The 24,396-nt window shown below is 43.0% G+C and overlaps 1 protein-coding gene across 5 annotated transcripts in view; it reads right to left on the reverse strand.

Annotated features, from left to right (window-relative positions):
• The window catches only part of SCN8A (sodium voltage-gated channel alpha subunit 8), a 112,824-nt gene that overhangs the window by 62,287 nt on the left and 26,141 nt on the right, over positions 1–24,396 (reverse strand). For 3 of the 5 annotated variants that reach the window (XM_060166190.1, XM_060166188.1, XM_060166187.1), the window contains exons 3-10: positions 22,866–22,955; positions 22,085–22,213; positions 20,117–20,208; positions 9,145–9,366; positions 8,132–8,195; positions 6,231–6,372; positions 4,128–4,334; positions 2,977–3,270 (exon numbers count right to left, since the gene is read on the reverse strand). In XM_060166190.1, coding sequence (XP_060022173.1) covers positions 2,977–3,270; positions 4,128–4,334; positions 6,231–6,372; positions 8,132–8,195; positions 9,145–9,366; positions 20,117–20,208; positions 22,085–22,213; positions 22,866–22,955 — 1,240 coding nt within the window. Of the gene's footprint in view, positions 1–2,976; positions 3,271–4,127; positions 4,335–6,230; positions 6,373–8,131; positions 8,196–9,144; positions 9,367–20,116; positions 20,209–20,364; positions 20,457–22,084; positions 22,214–22,865; positions 22,956–24,396 lie in introns of all 5 variants that reach the window. The other 2 variants (XM_060166191.1, XM_060166189.1) reach the window with 1 other exon arrangement.

A 24,396-nucleotide genomic window follows, 5' to 3' on the forward strand; every position in this document is an offset into this window, starting at 1 on the left:
CTGGTGGCGCAGTGGTTGACAGTCCGCCTGCCGATGCAGGGGACACAGGTTCGTGCCCCGGGCCAGGAAGATCCCACATGCCACGGAGCGGCTGGGCCCGTGAGCCATGGCTGCTGAGCCTGCGCGTCCGGAGCCTGTGCTCTGCAACGGCAGAGGCCACAACAGCGAGAGGCCCGTGTACCGCAAACTAAAAAAAAAAAAAGCTTATTTTCACCCACATTCTTTTTTTTTTTAAGATGTTGGGGGTAGGAGTTTATTAATTAATTAATTTATTTTTGCTGTGTTGGGTCTTCGTTTCTGTGCGAGGGCTTTCTCTAGTTGTGGCAAGCGGGGGCCACTCTTCATCGCGGTGCGCGGGCCCCTCACTATCGCGGCCTCTCTTGTTGCAGAGCACAGGCTCCGGACGCGCGGGCTCAGTAGTTGTGACTCACGGGCTTAGTTGCTCCGCGGCATGTGGGATCCTCCCAGACCAGGGCTCGAACCTGTGTCCCCTGCGTTGGCAGGCAGATTCTCAACCACTGCACCACCAGGGAAGCCCCCACCCACATTCTTTAAAGAAGTTTGAATGAGAAGTCTTTACTTCCCACTCAACACGGCATCCACCCTTACCCTGGACTGAAATGTAACTTTCAAGTTCTCAATGACTTCTATTGCCGAATCCAACGGATATTTCCAGTTCTGATCTCATCAAGCATCTCTGTTAAGTTTCAATCCATTGATCACTCCACTGCCTTCTCCCACCCTTGTGCTCTCCAGCCCTCACTGCACTGTCGGTTCTCTTAGCACCTCTAACGACCGTTCAGTTGTCTTCCTCCATGAGTTCCATCTCTGATGGCCGTGAACATCAGTGGCTCACTGTTCTTCCACCTGACACACCTCTCCAAGTCATCTCATCCAGTCTCATGGTTTCAATCCCCACCTGTCAGCTCAGGACCTCTTCCCTGAGCTATCATTTGACTATCCATGTGTCTACTAGGTTTCCCAACAAACAATTCAAACTTGGGATGTCCAAACTGGAACATACTTTTCTTCCAAACCTGGAATGTCCTTTTTTCCGTCTTACTGCTCCCTCACCAACACACATGTACATTACGTGACTAACTCCTGTTTATCCTTCATTGATCTTCCCCAGAAAATCTTTGCTGAACCTCCAGGTTGGGATAGATTGGTGCCCTCCAAAACACCCCAGTGTATCTCAATTATGGAATAATATCATCAATGCTATTACACAAATAATTTTTTTAATGTATCTGGTTGCCCCATTACACTGTAAGCTCCCTAGGGCAAGGATGGTGTTCTAACCACCTTTTAATCTCTAGGACCTAGCACAATCCTTTCTTTTTTTTTTTCTTTTTTTTTTTTTGGCGTTACGCGGGCCTCTCACTGTTGTGGCCTCTCCCACTGCGGAGCACAGGCTCCGGACGTGCAGGCTCAGCGGCCATGGCTCACGGGCCCAGCCGCTCCGCGGCACGTGGGATCTTCCCGGACCAGGGCACGAACCTGTGTCCCCTGCATCGGCAGGCGGACTCTCAACCACTGCGCCACCAGGGAAGCCCCCTAGCACAATCCTTGACATACAGTAGGCACTCCATAAATGCTTGGTGACAAATAATGAGAGAGACGTTTTAGGAAGTGATCTGCTGACAATATATAAAACATAAAGGAGAGAGAGACAGACAAGAGTGAATGAAGCTGCAATGGGTAACTGCAGTAGAACAAAGTAACACAAAGTCTGAACTAAAATAGGATTAATACGAATAAAAAGAAGGGGATGGACATGAGAGATTCTGCTGTGATAAAATGAACTGGACCAGCAAAAGACTGAACTGGGAGGTGAGAGATGTAAGGGAGAGGCACAATCAATCATCTCTGGGAAACAAGAAAAGACACTGAATACACTGCCATAACCAGGAACTGTAATAATGTATTCTATACCTTACAAAACTTTCTTTGAAAGGGGGAATTAGGGCTTCCCTGGTGGCGCAGTGGTTAAGAATTAGCCTGCCAATGCAGGGGACACGGGTTCAAGCCCTGGTCTCGGAAGACCACACATGCCGCAGAGCAACTAAGCCCGTGCATCACAACTACTGAACCTGCGCTCTAGAGCCCGTGTGCCAAAACTCCTGAAGCCCGCGTGCCTAGAGCCTGTGCTCCGCAATAAGAGAAGCCACCGCAATGAGAAGCCCATGCACCGCAACAAAGAGTAGCCCCCCACACCGAAACGAGAGAAAACCCGCATGCAACAACGAAGACCCAATGCAGCCAAAAATAAATTAAAAAAAAAAATTGGGGAATTAAATGGCTTAAGAATTGGATTTTGGTGGTGTTCTCTGAAATCCAAAAATACCTATTATGTGATGAAATTTATAGTAATACAATGCTCAATAATAATCCATAAGTCCTCTCCCTTCTCTTTCTTTTAGTTTCCCGATTTATCAAAGTTGGGTAAAACTGGAGGCTTTTAATATATCATAGGCTAATTTATCAGCATGACACTATATATCTAGAATAATTAATTACTAGAACTTGCTACACTCAAATAAGGTGACCTAAAGAGTTCCATGACTTTTTTTTTTTTAACCTAAAATTATATGAAACTCTTAAAAAGAGGTATTTGATCTAAATTCTGAAGTTCAGATGCTAAGAGGAGAAAAGTTCTTCATGATGTTTTAGAACATAAGGCTTGCTGGTTGTGACACAGACTTTACTGCTATGGTAAGTTTGCCAAAGGTGACCAGGTTGTCCTAGGGCTAGCTTTAGAGCAGAGAAGGGAGGGCAGGATTAGAGCACAGGGCAGCCCTAATACGCGAGTAACACTTCCTCCTAAAGGAAAACAGCGTGTAGGTATGGAGAAAAAGGCCTGAGAATGCAGGAATGGGTGTGGAAAACGTAAACCCAAAGGGGAACATGAGAATCAAGTGAGATTAGGAAAACCAAAATTTCTTAGGCTTATTTGACCCAGCGCAAAGAGTTTACCTGATTCATGATGGAAAATTTCCTCCCAATTCTGTTGTCTGGTAGCCGAAAGCCCTTCCTCCTCATACCATCTTCTGACTCTGACTTGAACACCTTCTCGGGATCCCCTTTCTCTTCTCCTTCAGAGAGCTCCTTTTGTTTCCTCTTCTTTCTCCTGTTACGTCTCTCTTTGGCACTCTTGGAACTGAGCTTAGAGATTTCAGATGAGCTTCGGGGAGAGCCTGCCCCTTCTTCACCTTCTTCCTCTATGGCGTCTTCTGAGACAGTTCCTGCTGAAGTGGCCATCGCCGCCGCCTGCGAAAGGAGCCACAGCCACAGAGCAGATCAGAAGCAATGAACTGGAGCCACCCAAAGCCAAGCAATTAGTACAGGTCGTTTCCTTTCCCACAGATAGGGGAAAAGGGAAAAAAGGAGGAAGGAAAACAGCCCGTCAGAGGAGACTGTGGCTGGGGCCTGGCATCCCTTTTTCCTAGCTGAATTTGTATCGTGGCACACAGCCCTGCATAATCAGAGCAGAACGGCATGGTGAGAACTCTGGGGCTTATTCTCTTGAGTATCTCAGACAAGAACGTGGCTGCCACCTTGGTACCAAATGATCCTTTTTTTGGACAACTCTGCAAAGCAATGCTAAGAAACTATACTATACATTATGGGCCCAACAATGTAAAAATACATGTATATTTGGATAAAGATGAAAAAGTAAAGTGTTAGGGTGTTGGTGGAATCACAAGTTTGTTTTTCAAATTTTACTTTCATATTTTACCTGTATCTTCTTTTCAAGACTTGCTATGACCACAGAGAATCTCTGAAGGAGACCCTAATGTTTTTCGCAACAAAAAGGCTATGCTTATATGAAGCATTATATAGACTGCTCTGGCCACTTTCTTTTCTCCCCAGCCAGCACAGCAGCTGTACACTGAACAGTTGAGAAATTCAACAAAAGATCATATTCACAAACAATATGGCCATTAAGACAAATGGAATAATTGGACTGACCATCTGTAGTTGTTACTTGGGTTATTTTAATCAGATCAGTGACTTCTATTTGACAGTGACTGATGCCTAAAGAGATCAATTGGAATGGCAATCAGGCGGGGCCTTAGTCACCGTGATATGGCAGGAAAGACCATAGCAAAGAATTGGTCACCAACCTGTGCCTCTTCCTGTTGCTTCTTAAGTTGCTCCAACATTGCTTTGAATTCAGCCTCTTTCTGCTCTGCTTCCTCCAGTGTTGCCTGATTCTGTTCTTCATAAGCCATGGCCACCACAGCCAAGATCAAGTTCACCAGATAGAAAGAACCCACAAAGATGACCAAGACGAAGAAGATCATGTACGTTTTCCCAGCTGCTCTTAAGGTCTGTAAAGACAGAGACCACTTTCTGAGTTGCTTGCATCAAACGAATCAGGCTGAAAACAACTCATGGGCTGGTGTTCCTCTGCAGGGGCACTACTGAATTTTTACTTTTTTTTTTTTTGCAGCATGTGGGATCTTCCCGGACCGGGGCACGAACCCGTGTCCCCTGCATCGGCAGGCGGACTCTCAACCACTGCGCCACCAGGGGAGCCCCCACTACTGCATTTTGAACAGGACAGTACTTCACTGTGTGGTACTTCTTCACACTGCAGAACACTTAGCATCCCCAATGGCCAAACGGCCTCCCCTACCCTCAACTCACAGTAAATGTTGGTAGTACGTCCCATTCATTATGACAAAAAAGTCCTCTTCCACTTCCAAATACTCTTAATATACTCCTTTTGTAGAAAAATGCTTAATTTTTTTCTTAAAGGAAAAATCGCTCTGGGCTAAGAATTACATTTGACTTTGTCAGCTCGTTCTAAAACAAGTCTGAAGAAATGAATACAAGACCTCAGCTCATTTATCTACTGGTCCTCAAAGAGCATTAACAGACAAATTCCATCTCTGGGATCAGGTCCAAGTCATAGGAAGTCCCTATCTTGAGGGACATCCTTCCTTAGCCTGTTGCAATAGGATGAGTTTTTTGTGTGTGTGCGTGGGACGCGGGCCTCTCACTGTTGTGGCCTCTCCCGTTGCGGAGCACAAGCTCCGGACACGCAGGCTCAGCAGCCATAGCTCACGGGCCTAGCCGCTCCACAGCATGTGGGATCTTCCTGGACCGGGGCACGAACCCGCGTCCCCTGCATCGGCAGGCGGACTCTCAACCACTGCGCCACCAGGGAAGCCCCGTAGGATGAGTTTTTAAAGAGGGGTATGACATAAAGGATAGTGGAGGGAAAAGAAAACAGGAAGGAGGATCCCAAGAGTACTCCCTGGGGACTACTCAAGGAATACTGAGTATTCCTTGAGCAAGCACATAGACACCAAAGAACAATTGTGTTTTCGGTTATGTACACGGGACCCACTATTACTTAGTTTGCATTTTTGTTCTTCTCAACCACAAATTGAAACTTAGCATAAGTCGCAAATATTTCATGGGAAAGATTCAATCCTGAGGGAATACTAGGTTGTACAACAGAAAGGAAGAGTTCTAGGAGATACGAATAAGAAACTTTCCTTAAAGAGCTTCCTTCATGCCTGAGGGGAACACATTTCTTATCCTCAAACTAATTTGCATTACCAAATGCTAGAGTCAAATGGAAAACAATGGATCATCAGAGAATCTCTAAACTGGAAGACCCTCAGCAGTCACCTAGACTAACTTCTCCACCACAACCAGCAAAATTAAACGACCTGCCCAGAGTCACCAAAGCAGCCCAAAAGCATAGTAGTGACCTTTTAAAAAAAATCTGTCACAACATTCTTGAACAAATACAAATGTGTTACAAATTTCAAAACATGGACAAGATCTTATCCAAGATCCCTGTGGATAAGATCTCATCTTTATAATGTCTAGCATAGTGCCTTGTACAATGTGTTTAATATTTCTTAAAAAGATGCCCTAAGCCCAAAAATCCAAAAAGAGGAATACTGAAGATGGTCTGGTGAAATGATAGGAAGCAGGCAGAGAATGCAGATTCCCAGGCCGGGCGAGAGGCTCTCAAGTCTGTGAACCTCTACAGCTACCCATGATGAGCATTAAAGGACCAGGCCAAGAGCTGGGAGAATTCACTTACTTTTGTAAACCAGCTGACTCTGAGAAATACCACCCTAAGATCCTATATAACGTCTTCACCAAAGGTCTCTCACACAGAATGTCCCCAACCCCACATAGCCTCATGCAAATTCTATCACCAAAGAAAAAGAGGCAGCACTCGAAAAAGAGGTATTACTTACTAATTGATACAAGTTCTCCCAGTAGTCCTGGGTCATAAGGCGAAACAATGCCAAGAAGGCCCAGCTAAAAGTGTCAAAGCTTGTGTAACCATAGTTGGGGTTCCTTCCTGCTTTCATACACTGGTATCCCTCTGGGCATTGCCTGAGGAAAGAAAGGGAAACAAACGGCTTTTCAATGTAATCCTACCCAGTCATCAGCTGTAAGGCATCTCTATGACCTTGGAGATAATAAATATATAGATGGTTATTTATTACAGGCCAACAAACAGGAATTAAAAAAAAGAAAAAGAGGAAAGAAACAAAGTAGCAAGGTCAATTTTTCAAAAAATGATGTCATGGGGACAGTCAAGGATCAGAATCACCTGAAAAATGTTGATTCCTATGACCTACCCAAGACCTAGGAATAAAAGCTCTGGATATGGGATCCAGGAATCTGTATTTTTAAGGGGCGTGTCAGATGATTCTTATGCATGCCAAAATTTGAGATTCACTGTCCTAGATTCATATCAATGTGCAATTCAACCCAATTTAACTTAGCTGCTATCCGAAATGACAAACGGCTAGAAGTTCCTCTTAATCATCTCGATTCTCTTAACACCCATTGTGACAACCATGTCATACTGGGGATTTCAGTGACCTTGATTACAACAGTTCTTCTGCTTTAAGACTCGCCTGATATTTATTTCAGTGTAATTTCTAGTATCTACTTCAATACAGAAATTAAATGAACTTCTAGTCGTCATGTCATCTTAAAACACCAACTCCTGTATTTACCAATATACTCTAAATAATGACACTACACCCTACATTTATATAGTCCTCTGTTTACAAAGCACTTTCACATATGTTATGTAATTGGATCCTTACATAACCCTTTGAGAAAGTGAGAACATGATTAAATCCGTTTTTAGATGAAGAAACTGAGGCTCACATAAGTTAAATGGCTTGCCAAAAGTCTAGAAGTAGCAGAATCAGGACTAAACTTTGTTGCTGTACACTCATGTTCATAGCAGCATTATTCACAAGAGCTAAAATGTGGAAACAACCCAAGTGTCTACTGACAGATGAATGGATAAACAAAACGTGATATATACATACAATGGAATATTATTCAGCCTTAAAAAGGAAGGAAATTCTGACATATACTATAACATGGATGAACCCTGAGGACATTATGCTAAGTGAAATAAGCCAGTTGCAGAAAGACAATTACTGTATGATTCTACTTAAGTAAGGTACTTAGACTGGTCAAAATCATAGAGACAGAAAGTAGAATGGTGGTCACCAGGGGCTGAGGGGAGGGGAGAATGGGGAGTTATTGGGTACAGAGTTTCACGGTAGGAAGATGAAGAGTTCTGGAGATGCATGGTGGTGATGGTCGCGTAACAACATCAGCATACTTAATACCACCGAACTGTACATGTAGAAATGGTTAAGAGACCAAATTTTATGTTACGTGTATTCTGCCACAGTATAAAAAGGGGAAAAGATATTACATTGCAACTCTTTCCCCTCCCCCATGTTGTCAGGCCCGGCATATTCTGGGTCAACGTTGGGTGCTAACCTATCATGAAGACGGTGTCCTTATTCGATATTTTATTAATTGTGTTAGGATAGAATGAGGAGAGTCTTCAAGAGACAGGCAAGACATCTGATGTTATAGATTCTGTCTTTAGCCTTTTACATCTTTAATTTTGGCTTGAGACTATGGACACCTTCACCTACTAGTGAAATGTCAACTTTGGACGGACCAATATAAGACAGAAAGAAAATCTGAGTCACCCAATACGTCGGGCCCACTAAGGATCCACTATATGAGCACAAAGAAAGAGAACATATTGTCCATTTTTGTCTGACAAATTATTTTAAGGGAGGAGAATAAAATTAGGTGAGCTACTTACCCAGCATCAGAACTGTTCCCACAGAGCAAAGGTTCCAGCATGCCAGGAACTGTGTAAAAATTTGCTAGAAAAGTTTGAAGAGGCAGGAAATGAATAAGGCAGATTTCAGTGAATGAGAGAATAAACAGTTATTGATTTTAGCTCACATAAATCTTTCCTGACAGCAGTGAAACCTGATAAGAATTCTTTCCCATTAACTATTCTCCTATATATATTTAACAATGAAAAGTGCTGCTGTGTAGCCTTTAGTGCAATGTTCTTTTCACAGACACCTGACTTCTCGTACTTCAGATCTGTACGCCACGTTCTAGCACTTGAATCAAAGGGTTGTTACACCACTCTACTCTTCTATCCTTATAACTTCTCTCTACCAAAGATAAACTGATCGCTAGTTACCATGCCCCACTTTAATTCAGAAGGCACGTTTGCCTTTCGTGTCCCTGAAATCCCCTTTGCAACACTTTCTTGTAGATACTAACTGCCTTTATTCCTCAGGAGTGACTAACAGTGAGACTGCTAACTTTCCCCCATTGTTTTACAGAAGTACTACTATACCAAATATTCCTAAGGGCAAGACCCAAGTGCCTTGGTTCCTGAAATGAACCTGTTAAAACTCCTTAACTGTAATAGGATCAGATGATTACTTAGAGATTACTCGACTCCCTAAGACCAGATTGATTCCTAAGGTCTAAGTAGTACTCAGAAACCTTACTAGGTATATACTCTATAAACTAAATGTTTACATATCTCAGGGAAAAGAGGATTTTTATCAAGTTTCTAAGCCTGATTTTCAAAGCAAAAGTTTAGGGGTACATGTGAAAAAGATCTAAAGTTTCATTTTTGCTTTTAAAGGGAGAGAAAAGAGAGAGGGAGAGGGGGCTGATATCTGAGAGCTTCTGAACATCATCCGACCTCACGGGAAGGGAGTAAGTTCCCAAGGCTCGTTCCAGCAGTCCTGGCCTTCCTTTCTGGAAGGCTTTTTCTTGCCCACTCGCAGAGACGGGGCCACCTACTTTTATTGTTGATGTACTCGTCCCAGTCAAAGCCCTTGGTGCCATTTTCAAGATAGCTCTCGTTGAAGTTTATGGGCCACACCACACACTTGTTTCGCAGGTTTCCCATGAAGAGCTGCAGTCCGATCAAGGCAAAGACACTCAGGCAGAACACTGTCAGGATCATCACATCCGACAGCTTCTTCACGGACTGAATCAGGGCGCCCACGATGGTCTTCAGGCCTGAGGGGAGAGAACCCCCAGAGTCAGAGTCATCCCACAGCCCTCCCCACCTCCCCCAGCCTCCCAGCTCCGCCACGGCTCTTAGTCTGCCCCACAGGGCCGCCCACGAAGCACGGCCACTTCACCATTTACACCATGGGAATAACAGTGGGGCGGCGGTATTGTCAATTCTTCCAGGGGCATCAATTTTTAAGTCAATATTTTTTTGAAAAAGAAAGTCCCTTCTCCAGCATGTGGCTCTTTTCTTCCTGGAAGCACTTCCCTGTCTCTGACTGCTTCTCAGCGACTCAGATAAGTCAAGGTCTTACTTGCCTCAGTGTTGCCACACATGCTGTTCCCTCTGCCTGGAATGCTTCCTTCCCTTCTCTTGTCCCTCCTGCCTGTTTCCTATTCATCCTCCACTCTCGCTTAAAGAGCAATTCCCCCAGAAAGCCTTCCCTGACTTTACGACTCTTCTCCCTCCCCTACTATTACTATTTTAATAGCACCTTTTACTTCCTCTGTAGCATTTATCATGGTTATAGTTAATTATGTCTGCCTTGTTCACAGGTGTATCTGCATGGCTTAGCCCACAAGGTACTCAGTAAATATTAGCTGAATAAACAAACAGAAAATCAGGAATTGAGGAGGCTTCCAGTTTGGAAAGAGAACTACAGGTAAGTTTAAAAGCCAATAATAGGTGAGAAGGTACAATAATATTTTCCCAAGAGCTCTGGAAATGCCAATGTATTGAAAAGGTTAATCAGTATCAATCTAGTATTTGTGGTTTGTATTTCCACTAAAAAATATACCTTCTCTGCATCACATATACTATACCTTTTTTCTGTCCTAGATTAAAAACTTGAAAAAGTTTAAAAAAACATATAACCCACTTGAATTGGCGGTTTAAATTCAAGCCACCGGTTCAAATTTGAATCTGCAGGCAGATTTCTTAACTGCACAGGGAGAGATCGGTGATAGGAGGCAAAGAAAAGTATGGTTGTGGGCTCGTGATGTTTGGATCAAGACTGAGTCTACATGTGGTTCTCCTGGGCATGCTCACACATCAGCTAACCATAAACCATAAGACATGGCCAAGAAAGCACTGAGCACTCCCGGGGCGCCAGGACGGACAGCAGGCAGACACACAGCCTTGACACACAGGCCTCAAGAGGGATCTTATCCCTAATCTACTTCTTTCCTGTTTTGTTTTGTTTTGTTTTTGCGGTACGCAGGCCTCTCACCACTGTGGCCTCTCCCATGGCGGAGCACAGGCTCCGGACACACAGGCTCAGCGGCCATGGCTCACGGGCCCAGCCGCTCCGCGGCATGCGGGATCCTCCTGGATCGGGGCACGAACCTGCGTCCCCTGCATCGGCAGGTGCACTCCCAACCACTGCGCCACCAGGGAAGCCCCCTAATCTACTTCTGAAGACAAGACTATCACACTGAAATTCTACAGAAATCCTAACCCTGGCTCTGATCCTAACCCTAATCCCAATTCTAATCCTGAGTCTGGGTAGATAATTACTAATCTTAATCAAGTTATACAACTTACTTACGTGGCCTGAGCAATAAACCTAACCTCCTTGGATCTCAGTGTTTTCATCTTTAAAATGGGGATGAATATAGTAGAATATCATAGGGCTGTTGCGAGGATGAAGCATGACTCATACAAACACTTAACACAGCACCTGGCACACAATAAATGAATCAAATGTTAACCATTTTTGTCTGAACCTTAGTTTACTCATTTGTAAAAGGTATTTAAAATATCAACCTCGCTGGGTTGCTGTGAGGTTTAAATAAGATAATGAATGTTAAATACCAAGTACAGTGCCTGGCACTTACTACCTGTTAGCTATCACTATTATACATACGTTGCCCTCCTCAAAGAGACAGGATAATGGGATAATGACACTGCATGGCTAACCTCGCACGATGGTGATCTAATGGGTGGTGTGGACGTGACTCTTCTTTTGCTGTATTTTGCAAGTGACTACCTAGAATTTTCAAAGCTGAGTCCAATGGTGGTAATGGATGCCGTGCCTAGCACAAGCCCTAGCACAAAGCAGACACTTAATATGTCTTTAAATTCTTTATTGAAAGAGTAAATGAGTAAGAAGCTTTCTTTCATACAGATATCCTGAAAGGGATGTAAGGGAAATTAAAGAAAAAAGAGCCAAGAGTTAGACTGTAGAGACGTGGCAGTGTGCAAAGGCTTATGTTTGCTCACAGAGCGGGCCTTCCATGGACACTGTGGCCACCAAAGGGATCAGGAAGAGCTTGCCTGGGCTCCAGGGATAAGGCATTTCTGGCCTGATTCCTTGTCTCCTCACAGGGCTGTTCAGAAAGAGCACAAGGCAGGAATCAGAAAGCGGGAATTCTGATCCTGGCTCAGCCACTATTTATGACCCACTGTGTTTCAGAACAAACTTAAGGTCACCTCCCGGTCTCATTTTCTCATACACAGAACATGGATAAACACAGGAGCACCGGCAGTGGGCAGTGGAGGAGAAGCTGAAGAATCGTCTCTAGAAGTGTTTCGTTTTTTTTTTTCTTTTTTAAATCTTTTTACCTGTGCCTTGTGGCACGTGGGATCTTAGTTCCCCGACCAGGGATCAAACCCGTGCCCCCTGCAGTGGAAGCGCAGAGTCTTAACCACTGGACCGCCAGGGAGGTCCCTCTAAAAGTCTTTAAAAATAGGGCAGAGATATTTACTTGTTCGTGATTAAGTAGCTGAAGTTTCAATCTTTTATTCCTAAGTCCTGGAAAATTGTATCATAATCTCACAGCTAGGTAAGAAGGTATTGGTGGTATAGAATAAAAGGCAGCTATAAAGAAGTAAAAATTGTTCCAGTGTTCTGGAACTCATTTCAATAAGTTGCTAAGGAATAGAAAAGTCCTTCACTGTATTTGGCTGGGTTGAGGTAGGTGTATGTTGGGCCGATAAGTCAATTCTAGGCTCCTAAAATTCTGCTTCAAAGTCAAGAGTGAACTTTGAAAGTTCTGCTTTCAAAGTCAAAGAGTGATTTTTAAAAAAGAGTAGTTGATAAACCATAATGGAAAAGAATATGAAAAAGAATGTATGTATTATGTATAACTGAGTCACTTTTCTGTACAGCAGTAATTAACACAACATTGTAATTCAACTATATGTCAACAAAAAATAAATTAAAAAAAAAAGAGTAGTTGAATAGGTCACTGAAGAATGACTGTAAAGTTTATTTTCCTGAACTTCTTTATGAAGAGCTTATATAGCCATCTCTCCTGAATGGTTCAGACAATCACCTGTCTGAATACTGGATGATAGTTCAAGGCCCTTTCTACTTCTATTTTAATGAATTGAGAAATGAGCTGTAAGCTGTCATTTGTATTAGTAACAAGAGGATAAAACTTTAAAATAGTCAAACCAATGTATTTGTGACATTAATTAATTTTTAAAAACATACAATTTTAGCATAAGTCTAATCTGATTTTCCTGGGCTGGGAACTCTTTGGACAGTTCCAAGCCCATACAACAGGAAATTCCAGGCTATGAGCTCAAACTATCTTCTGTTCCATAAGGGTGGGCTCCCAGCAGCCTTGTTTGTAGGAAGTAACCTTCTCTTAGTAGTTAGATGTCAGGATGCACACCTGACCTAAATCTAGATCCTGTCCTCCAGGAATATAGAATGGGACAAGAGACAGTCCAGTAGCCTTTTCATGTGGTGGGAATGATAATGTATAAATCTGGAAGCTAAATGGTAGTCATATTCTATCATTATATTAGGATATGTCTGTGAAGTCAAGACAGCATTCTAAGGGACAGAAAAAGGAAATAGGAGCATGGAGAAGAGAAAGATGAAGACAAGGTACTCCCTGGTGTCTGGGGCCTTCTGGCTCTGCATTCTGCTTTCACTGGCTTCCAGAAGCCCCAAAGCATTCCAGCCCTTAGTTTCCTTGAAGTACTCCTGTATCTTTTTACTTGCAACCAGAGATGCTCAAATAATACACCAACCCTACATGGAGCTCCTCACTTTTCTGGGGATTGACGTGAACACTCACAATCGGCTGGTTCAACATCTCTTCTCCATAAACCAGATGCCACTGCTGAAGAAATCTGTACACATGAGTCCAGAAAGCCAAAAAAAAATTTTCAAGTGTTTTCCTTTGAAGTCTGAGGCTTAGATCAACTCCTCTGTGGAGTTCTTTCAGCTTTCAAGAAGGTTAAAGTAGAGATTTAAGTTGGAAATGGTATTCAGCCGCTTATACTTCACAGGGTCTCAAAGGAACAAAACTTAATTAAGCAAAAATGATCACTAAATAACACTATGGCCAACCAAAAAGTTTACTCTCTAAGATTCTCATCCAGATTGTTAGGAGAAAATTAGAGGAAGGCACAGGAAGAAGAAAGGTGACATAACTTAGTATCTGTAAGTGAAGCTAGGCACACAATTACTCAGCAATATTAAATGGTTACTGGATTATACCCAGGCCTCAGCCAAGACTCTTCTTCCTTCCGTCAGTGTTGATAATTGCAAATGACCATATCTGCAGACACTGACGCCAATTTATGGAAATGACGCCATCAATGCTTTTCTTTTTCTTTTGCGGTACGCGGGCCTCTCACTGTTGTGGCCTCTCCCGTTGCGGAGCACAGGCTCCAGGCATGCAGGCTCAGCGGCCATGGCTCACGGGCCCAGCCGCTCCGCGGCATGTGGGATCCTCCCGTACCAGGGCACGAACCCACGTCCCGTGCATCGGCAGGCGGACCCTCAACCACTGCACCACCAAGGAAGTCCCATCAATGCTTTTCTTAAGCTCAACCTTCATAGTCTTGCCAGCAGTGGCTGCCACATACTAGTAAACACAGCCAAGCAAAAGTGCTCCCCCAGCAACAAGCAACACGGGTCAAAAAAAGTAAGAAGTCGCTGGTAGAATTTCTGACCCGAGGCGTGCAAGAATGGAGACTGTTCTGGTTGTGAGCATAAACTCAACCAGTTCATAACACCACATACCAGAATACGCAAGAAAACTAATAATCCGAAACAGAGCAGTGAGCTCCTTCATGTGACTCCTACACAACAGAGTGTGACACAGAAGCCACGCGGCGGCAAACTGGACAGCGAGAAGAAGAGGCGAACGTTCACCAGCACTGGGGACGTGTCTGAGCAGAAGTAGTTAATAGATTTACTACAGAACAAGGAAAGACAGCTGGACCCGATGTACAGAAAGGTCAGCTACCAGACAGGAAGTCGGACACTTAAGAAATTTTGAGAAGCAGGTGCAGCCGCTGTCACAGAATTTCACTCCGCTCTATGTCCAAAGGCGCCTCTGAACCTCCTGTCACCTTTCCCAAGGCCCAGCAATCCCTTAGACAAATGAACAAAGCTAAGTCCAGAGAAACCAGCCATGCATGCTGGGATCAAGATCGTCCACCATGCTGGTGCCAGGTTATAAATAAGGTCCATTTATCTTTCCTAGTTCGTGGTTCAGGTTGAGAAATCTAACTGGTTTGAAGCAACACGAGCCACCCCTCCTACAAAATGAACATCAGAACAGGCCTCAACAGCAGTAACAAGCAGCTCTCGCAACAGGGGGAAGAACAACTCCCCGGTCCCACAGTCTGGCTCGGTCCAGACAAGTCCTGGGGTACAGTCATGCCAGGTCATCTTCCCTGCTGCAGATTCAGTCCTCACAGTGACAGTTCTTGCAGGTTCTTCAGATCAAGAGTAATGTGGGAGAGACCTGGGGGCCCCTTGATTTATTTACTCAACACTAGATTCGTCTTGAGTAAGCCTGACCACAACTAAACGAGCTCTCAGAGGTGGGGCTGGGAGGGGGCGCTGGGAGTTCTCAGTGTTGCTCCCATCAGGACCACTGTGGTAAACTTCAGCTGTCTTTCCTGAGAAACAGTGTGGAAAAAGGAGAAACACAAAAGCAACTGGATTAATCACTAGAATATTTTAAAAGAAACAATGACTCTGAATAGAGTCTTAACACACTTTCTATCCCCCTTCACAGCGCAGCAGAGATTGCCACATTCATAACGGGCACATTTAAAGAAAACACCTTCTTCGTGAATACTGGGGGGGGACGGAGAAGGGCCTCTCATTTTCCCTGCTTCTTATCTGATACCACAGGTAAAGAGAGAGAGACGGTAACAAAAATGAAAGCAGAGAAATAACAAATCCAAGAGAAAAATAATCAAGAAATTACAGCTCAAAAGAGAGCAAAATGACCAACAGAAGTAGTGCTTTGGGGAGCCATTTAAATGATGATGGAAATGAAAAGGGACTGGCAGCGAGGCCCTCCCAACCAGTTTTATTTACACCATTAAGTGCTACACTCTAAGAAAACCCTGAGACACCTTCTTTGAGATGTCCACCCTATCTTGGGGGCATGTTAGTCCCGTGGCTCATGGCCAAAGCATGCAGGAGATGAAAATTCTGACAAAGTCACTTAGAAGTTCATTTTTGTACCCAGATAAACACAAAGTGAAAACAAAGTTTTAAGGTATACGACATTCTCCACAGAATACTTCAATGTCAAGTTGAATCCAGCAAGTTCCAGACCAAAGAAAATATTCAAAGGGTCTTTTCCTATAACTGACCCTTTTAGCACAGTTTGCATGGCACTGTTCTTCAAGTTGAGTTCTCCGAAGCAGAAGGGAAACCATGAATGATAGGTATCCAGGTCTTGAGTTGGCAAATAAAAAGGGTCAGGATGTGAGTTCAGTCTTTTCTAAGCCACAAGAAGGCTCTAAATCAAAGTACCTCTTGTATAAAAGGCTGGAGCTAACTGGTGCACTGTACTCTCCAATCTTCAGGGAGTCCTGACTGCCCTGACACATTCAGAGTATCTATCAATACCAAAGATGCTAAGAGGGAGGACAGCATCAGCCAGGCGAGCAGGGTGAGTGCTCTAGGAAAGGGAAAACTCTCATAAAGAGCCCTGTGAGAACTTGCAGGTCCCACATCAGTGCTGTGGCTGCTCTCACTCCTGTTTTTGGCAGCTTCGGCCGCATAGCACAGGGAGATCAGCTCGGTGCTTTGTGACCACCTAGAGGGGTGGGATAGGGAGGGTAGGAGGGAGGGAGACGCAAGAGGGAAGAGATATGGGAACATATGTATATGTATAACTGATACACTTTGTTATAAGGCAGAAACTAACACACCATTGTAAAGCAATTATACTCCAATAAAGATGTTAAAAAAAAACCAAAAAGGCAATCATCAAACCGGGAGCAGGAAAAGGCAAAAGAAAGCAACAATTCCACTGAAGTGGCCTATGAGAAAACTTGGTACTCAAAGCAATGGCTTTTACTCAGAGGGAACTATGGCCTAACTCTGTAACTGTGGAGTCAAAATGACTTAGATTTCCAGTCAAGAGACTGGAACTTAGATTCTTAGACTTAGATTTAGATTTCATCTAGAAATCTAAATCATTTAGATTTCATCTAAAAATCTAAATCATTTAGATTTCATCTAGAAATCTAAATCATAAATCTTAGACTTAGATTTCAAGAGAAATCTAAGAGGACTTAGATTTCCAGTCAAGAGAGGGTCTACTGCCTCATACACTGGTGTTACCACCTGGGAAGGAGACCTGGGTAACAGGCAGGTAGGAACAAGGCAATAGCCCTCTACACGTAGAATGGGGAGCAAAAGGACTTGGGATTAAAAGTCACACTTTAATTCAAGTATCAATTATACCATTCACTGATAGTGATCTATTATTGGCTTTATTACCCCTTAAAGTTATTTTCCAAAGCCTCCCAAAGCCATCTCAGTTGCGGGGTGCTTCTAGAAATAGGAATCCAGGAATCTATTTCAAACTGTGAAGCTGGTGTCTAAATCTTCATACAAACCCTTTCTTTGGGTTTAGGTTTCTTCTTTATAATTGCTACTGCTAAAATCATTTATGGAGGACTACTATGGGCCAGGCACTGTGCTTATAAATATGTATTTGTAATACAGAATATAAAACTAGACATGAATATATATCTATAAAACTAAAGTAATAAGGATAAATTACGTGACATCAGTCAAGAGTTATCTTGCAGAAATGCTGCGGTCAGAAGTTAATCATACAGCAGAGACAGAGACAGAGGCTAAGAGCTGGAGCAGAGACAGCATCTGCTGCCCTAGTTAGTGAGCAGAACGCAGCTTTCCAATTTAATTCTGGAAGAGAAGTTTTGAGATCACAAGAACATAAAGAGACAGATGCCTTGCGGAGTACGCTGGGGGAAGTGAGCAGAAAACATGGGATCATATTTAAAAGAGGCCAGAGGAGGAAAGAGACCAAAGGAAAAATGAAAGTAAAGATTTGGTGGTACAGATGTCTTAAAAAAAAAAAAAAAAGACAAGGCCTGCCTAAGGGTTAGGGTGCCATCAACAAGCTTCATGAAGCTGCCTAAAGAATGAGCTGAATTTTCTGTCAAACGGATTTGAAATGGCTAGGAACTAAACCTTGATAAGTCAGGGTTATAGTTTTTTGCCAAGGAGAATATACTCCAACTGACACCCAGCCTCTGGATGATAAGCAGTAAGCTACCATTGCTAAAAATAAAGGAATTCATTTTTAAAAAATATTTATTTATTTGGCTGCACTGGGTCTTAGTTGCAGCACACGGGATCTTTTAGTTGTGGCATGCAAATTCTTAGTTGTGGCATGTGGGATCTAGTTCCCTGACCAGGGATCAAACCCAGGCCCCCTGCACTGGGAGCACCGAGTCTTAGCCACTGGACCACCAGGGAAGTCCCAAGGAATTCGTTTTCTTTTTCATTTAATAAATTTATTTATTTTTGGCTGCACTGGGTCTTTGTTGCTGCACGAGGGCTTTCTCTAGTTGCGGCGAGCTGGGGCTCCTCTTTGTTGCGGTGCACGGGCTTCTCATTGCGGTGGCTTCTCTTATTGCGGAGCACGGGCTCTAGGCGTGCAGGCTTCAGTAGTTGTGGCACATGGGCTCAGTAGTTGTGGCTTGCGGGGTCTAGAGCGCAGGCTCAGTACTTGTGGCTCACGGGACTAGCCGCTCCACAGCATGTGGGATCTTCCCGGACCTGGGCTCGCACCCACGTCCCCTGCATCGGCAGGCGGACTCTCAACCACTGCGCCACCAGGGAAGCCCGGAATTTTTTTGTGTGTGTGTGTGTGTGGTACGCGGGCCTCTCACTGTTGTGGCCTCTCCCGTTGCGGAGCACAAGCTCCAGACGCGCAGGCTCAGCGGCCATGGCTCACGGGCCTAGCTGCTCCGTGGCATGTGGGATCTTCCCGGACCGGGGCACGAACCCGTGTCCCCTGCATCGGCAGGCAGACTCTCAACCACTGCGCCACCAGGGAAGCCCTGGAATTCATTTTTAATAGGGCCATAATTTACTGGCCCGCTTCATAGCCCAATCTGTAAATGGAGAAACTTGAGGTTTACCTTCCTGAGGTTCTCAGTAAGCTACATTCTAAGTCTTCCCTCTCTCGGATTCTACCTCTGTGCTTCCCTCTCTCTGCATCTGATATCTAGATAACGTGTTGAAAAGGGGAAAAGAGGAATTATTTTTGGTTCAGCCACAAGGAGAAGAGCCACGTGATGCCAGGAATAGGATGCCTCTGTTCTTCATGTCCCTGTTTCTACAAAACTGCAGTGGAAAGCCTGGCCTCTCGGGAGTCTTCCCTGAAAACTCCTGAACATAACCAAAGTCGAACCAGCAACAACGTAGTCTTGACTTCTGCCACATTTCTGCCAACAATATTTTAGTTAGCAGACTAACTAAAATATCTTTCCTTCCAGATTTCAAGACTGGTCTTTAGAAAAATAGTTATTACCTGGTAGAAAGGATTTGAGTTAAATTAATGGATCTCAACCTGGGGGCCACAGGTGGGCTTTGGTGTTGGGGGGTGGTGCCTGTGACCTTTCATCTGATTCTCAAAAGGATTCAAAACCTTCCAAAGGTTAAGAACCACTGAGCTAGCTCAACCAGAACCAAGAAAAAAAAAGGCAAAAATTTTAGAGAGACTGTCAATCAAACTACCTCTTAACCACCCGCGGATTCCTTTTTTTTTTTTCTTATGAAGTTTCTGTACTTTTTTGTTTGCCCACATGTTTAGACGTATCTTATCTTACCTTTGACTTTTTTTTTTTAACAGCACCTGCATAAGCTTTCACTGGGATTTATGTTTGAGAATGGTCTCTGAATATATATGTAGTAGATGTCTACTGGTTCTTATTCTAGTGAAACAGACAGCAACAGAATGTGATAGACAGTGATTATTAAAGTTCAGGCTCTTAAATTTGTCTGGAACACTGGACTAGTTAACTGGGTAAGGTCTCTTCTGTGATTAAATAATTCCATTAACACAGTAACAATAAAAGTACAATTCTTCGAATAACATCCCATCAGCAAACCATGCGACAGGAAGCCTAGAAATCATAAGCAATGGAATGATGGTGAATGTTAAAATTACTGTAATTCCATGAGGCTAGGAAGCAAGTGATTGATATTCAAAGAGACAGCTAGCTCCGTGACAATTCTTTCAGATATTGTAAGATCCAAGGGATTCTTAAGCACGTGCTTTTTCAAAGCATGGATGGAATGGGGGCCGCATGCCTAGCAAGCACTGTCAGAGATACTGCTAAGGACCAAAGAGCCATTCCAGAGAACGTCTCCCAGGACAAACATGCGGAATGCAAGGCCATATCAGCTGTGCTGATGCCGCTTCAGAATGTGCTGGACAAAATGAATGGAGGAGAGAGAGGAGATGAGGCAAAGTCAGTCTTGTGTTTAAATTTTCTCACCTGGAATTACAGAGATAGTTTTCAAAGCTCGCAGAACCCTGAATGTTCTCAGCGCTGAGACATTGCCCAGGTCCACAAACTCTGTCACATATCTGTAGTAAGGGAGGTCACGCACAGACACAAATGACAAACACAGACACAAACACAAACACCGAAGGAAAAAAACAAAACCACAACAAAACAAAAAGTACAATACGTCACGTCAGGGCCCTAACCCAACACCTAACACCAACCCCGGGCCATCTTACCTGGGATTACCGAAATAGTTTTCAAAGCCCTCAGTACCCTGAAAGTGCGTAGAGCTGAAACATTGCCTAGGTTTACAAACTCTGTTATATACCTGCAGAATCAAACCAAAGTTAACTTGTAATGGTACCACTGGGCGAGGGTTTGAGAACGGGGGTAAGAAAGGGTCTTATATACAAGCTATGATTTCATTTATTTCCTTGAAAAAGAAAAGTTTCAAAATATAAACATTTAAGGAACACATTTTTTTTTCAATTGGGCAAGGAGAATTCAAAAGTGTATTTGAAGGAAGTGATACCACCAGAAGGTTCCTAGGGCTTCCTTTCTTCCTCAGCATTGTGATGTGCAGATCCCAATCAGAATGACTACTTAGTCCATTCACTGTTTTAGTAAAAAGGAAGGCCAGGAGGTATTCAAAGGCTTATGTCTCCAAGTTTTATGAACAATTTCTTAGGAAAAGGAGACAAATTTCTGCAACAGGAGTCTCATAAAAACAAACCTACATTAAAGTAACTCCCTAGTTGACAACGGCAAAAATGCCTAAATCTCTGCATAAATGACTTATCTAAGAGTTGTATGCGTATCTTTGCAGTCATGCCTACAGATGAAGTTTTAGCCCGTGACATACAGAAACAGGGCTCAGGAAAAATCTAGGTCATGGGATCAGAGCCAATATTGTGTTAAGTGCTCATTTAAGTGCCAATGTGGCACTGTGGCACTGTGTTAAGTGCCAATATTGTGTTAAGTGCTCACCAGCTCTGTGCCTAGCAAGGACACTTAAATTTTAAATGAACACCAATGTGTATTCATACTGCTGGAAAGCTAGAAATTGTCTTAATATAACAGAAAGTCAAAGTTCCAGTTTCAAATATTCAATGCATATCGTTCATTCACACTTTACAGTTGAAATACATTTTTCTATCTGACGTTCAGACCCATACACACACAAATGCACTCAATTTCTTACACGTCTGTGTGCATACACATAAACACACACACAATCTATACAACACACTTAGCCCCTACCAAACCACAAAGTACTTTCCCAACCTGAAAATAAAAATAAAGTCTGCTATAACTTTTCTATCACCAGCTAAACTTCCCAAAGAGATACATTTTCATTGTTAAAAGAACACAGATTACCCTAGCATACCAATGTGGGGTTACACTGCCCCCTAGTAATAATAGTTTGAAGCTCTGGTCGGTAATTCTTTACGAAGTGACCAGATTGGATACACTTGGCTCATGTTTTGACTCTAAAATATGCTCTGAATTCCGCAACGTCTGGATAGCCTCATGAAATTACATGTGATATAACATACCCAGGACACTGAGTTCCAGCCTAAGGTTTACACCTAAAAAATCTGAGGTCTTCACCGAGGCCGCCTAGTGATAATTGTGCGACCCCGGGTCAATGCTGTAGGGGAAAATAAAATATGAGGGAGTGTCAATGGGAAATCACTTCCTACTTTCTCTCCCAGCTGTCAAGCCTCTGCTCACCATCTCCCATATATACATGCTGTCATTTCCTGAACCACAAGAGGCCCTCATAAGCAAGAATCATAGGCATAAGTCCATACCACCTTACATGGTTATCCATTAATTCCTCATACAACTAAGCCCACAAACTCACACTTACAAACTGTCATACAAACACACCCAAGAGTACAACCACACACACATAATCACCCAGAACACCAATAAAGTAAGCAGAGAACTTACGCCATCATGATGACACTGAAATCTAACCAGTTCCACGGATCCCGTAAAAAGGTAAAGCCATCTATGCAGAAACCTCTTGCAATGATTTTCACTAGTGATTCAAATGTATAAATCCCTGTGAACGTGTACCTGTCAAAGAAATGGATATCTTGAGGTAATTTCTGAACAGACAGAAACTTTAAATGAATCTTTTAAGATAACACTTGCTGACGGATGGCTTCAACTAACAGAGACAAAACAGAAAGAACACAGCCAATGCAGCAGAAAGGAAGTGAGGAAGAGAAAGGGATGCTTCAAATGAAAATTATTGAAATGCACAAAGCAAGAACTCTGGAATGTTGCACTGGGCCCTGACGGGTATTGCAAAGAAAAAACTCTGTATTGCCATCTAGCACATGATCATTTTGAACCAGGCGAGGAGGCCCCACAGTTAATTTTAACTTGAGACAAGTCAAAAAGAAAGGGAAAGCTAATGTTGGAGAAGAAGGCAGTATCATCAGGAACTGAGGGTACGAGATGGTGATGGGGCAGCAAGTCAAAGCATTGGCTGACACAGGAGAGGGCAGAGGTGATGAGTAGTAACTTCCAGGGCATACTTTCTCTTTCTAGAGTTGACTTCTAAGGATAGTTCTTAAATTCCACACGTATCCTCACACATCTTTGTGACATGAAAAGTGGGCAATAATTTTCTTCCTTGGTGGATAAGCTGTGCAGTGCAAGATTCAGTGACTAAAAATACTTAAAACAAGCTGGCAGAAAAATAAATAAATGAGCTACTTACTCCACATTCTTCGACCATTCAGGAGGGTTACTAAAAGTCATGAATACACAGTTGGTCAAAATAGTGCACATAATGATCATGCTAAACACTGTAGAAAAAAGTCAAGGGAGAATATACAAAATCTGGCCAGTTTTTATCCTCAGGAAGCAAACACACATCGCATTGGGTATCACAGGAATTAAATCAGTAACCTGAAAGGAGACAAAGCACAGAGAGGAGGAAAAGGCGAGGTGATAATGAAAACTGTGGTCATCACCATGAACAGAGAGTGCCACCATGTGGACCCACACCTGGCCAGAGAATGTGAGTGGACACAGCAGCATGGCCACTCTCTTTCTTTCAAAAGCACTGTCACTGCTCTACTCCTTTTGGATAAACATTTCTCCCTCTTACCACTTATGCCTCTAAATACCTCTCTGCCCAATAACCAGAAATCTTGCAGTCCACCAGATGCCAAAGTCATCAGGTGAGAAAATAAATTAAATCTAATCTATATTATTCAGTAGTCATTTATTGTTAATTATCTTGCATTACCCGTTATTTGGAAATGTGCATGTCATTAATGATTTTTCTTTTTTTTAATAGTCTTCCAAAGGTCTGATTGTTCTTGTGGGGCAAGGCAACAGTCAATGTACGCTGAATTTGTCCAATCTGGGAAACCAGTTATGGTACATTGGGTAAGGATTTTAAGGACATCTGCACCACCGTACTCCTAAGAATTAGGTAACGAGGCAAATTCATCTGATCATTCTGAAAGTGCCTGGGAATGTTTATGGGTAGCAAATCATTCTGTTGCCATTTTAATTCCATCCAGGATCTCTCTCAGCCCTTCCTGTTCTTGTCTACTGAGAAAAATTAAACGGCTTCAGGTCAATATGAGTTACTCGAACTCAAACTGTCACTTTAATAAGCACAGAAGCCATATCTCATTTGTTGCTAATTCACTCTCTCTTGCTAATGGCATTCACTATCTTCATTCTATTAGTGGAGTTTTAAAAAGAAAAACTACTTCTTACAGCTGGATTTTTTTCTTCACTACAGCTGTATTTTTCTTCAGGGAATAACAACATGTTCTGGCTAGAAGAGAAAAAACACCATCTTCTGATCCAGCAAAAAGGGAAGAAGTCCATTGTGAGTTATTTATTTACTTATAAACCTTTAGGTTTCAGATCTATGTTGCTTGTAAACCAAAGATTCCAGACCAGGTTGCGAAGTTCTTACTGTTAATAAAATGTGCAAAAGCTCAGCAAACCTATTTACAAAGTAGCAACTGCTGGTTTCCTCATCCTACTTGGAGGGTACAAAAACTCTGAAGCATGGGACTAAGTACTGTCAAATTGAAGGCCAACCATGAAAGTTTAAAGTCACTATGCAAAGTTGCTAACCCCATCACATAATTTGTCATCTGTCATATACTCTCCTATATTAATAAGACATAAAAGTCAAGCCACATGAATAAATGGGCATTTTCTGTTTAAGGGGAGCAAAAACACCAAAACAGATTCATAGCAATCTTGCAATGTAGATCTAA

The sequence above is a fragment of the Lagenorhynchus albirostris genome, chromosome 11 (assembly GCF_949774975.1).
Source record: "Lagenorhynchus albirostris chromosome 11, mLagAlb1.1, whole genome shotgun sequence".
NCBI classification, from domain to species: Eukaryota; Metazoa; Chordata; class Mammalia; order Artiodactyla; family Delphinidae; genus Lagenorhynchus; species Lagenorhynchus albirostris.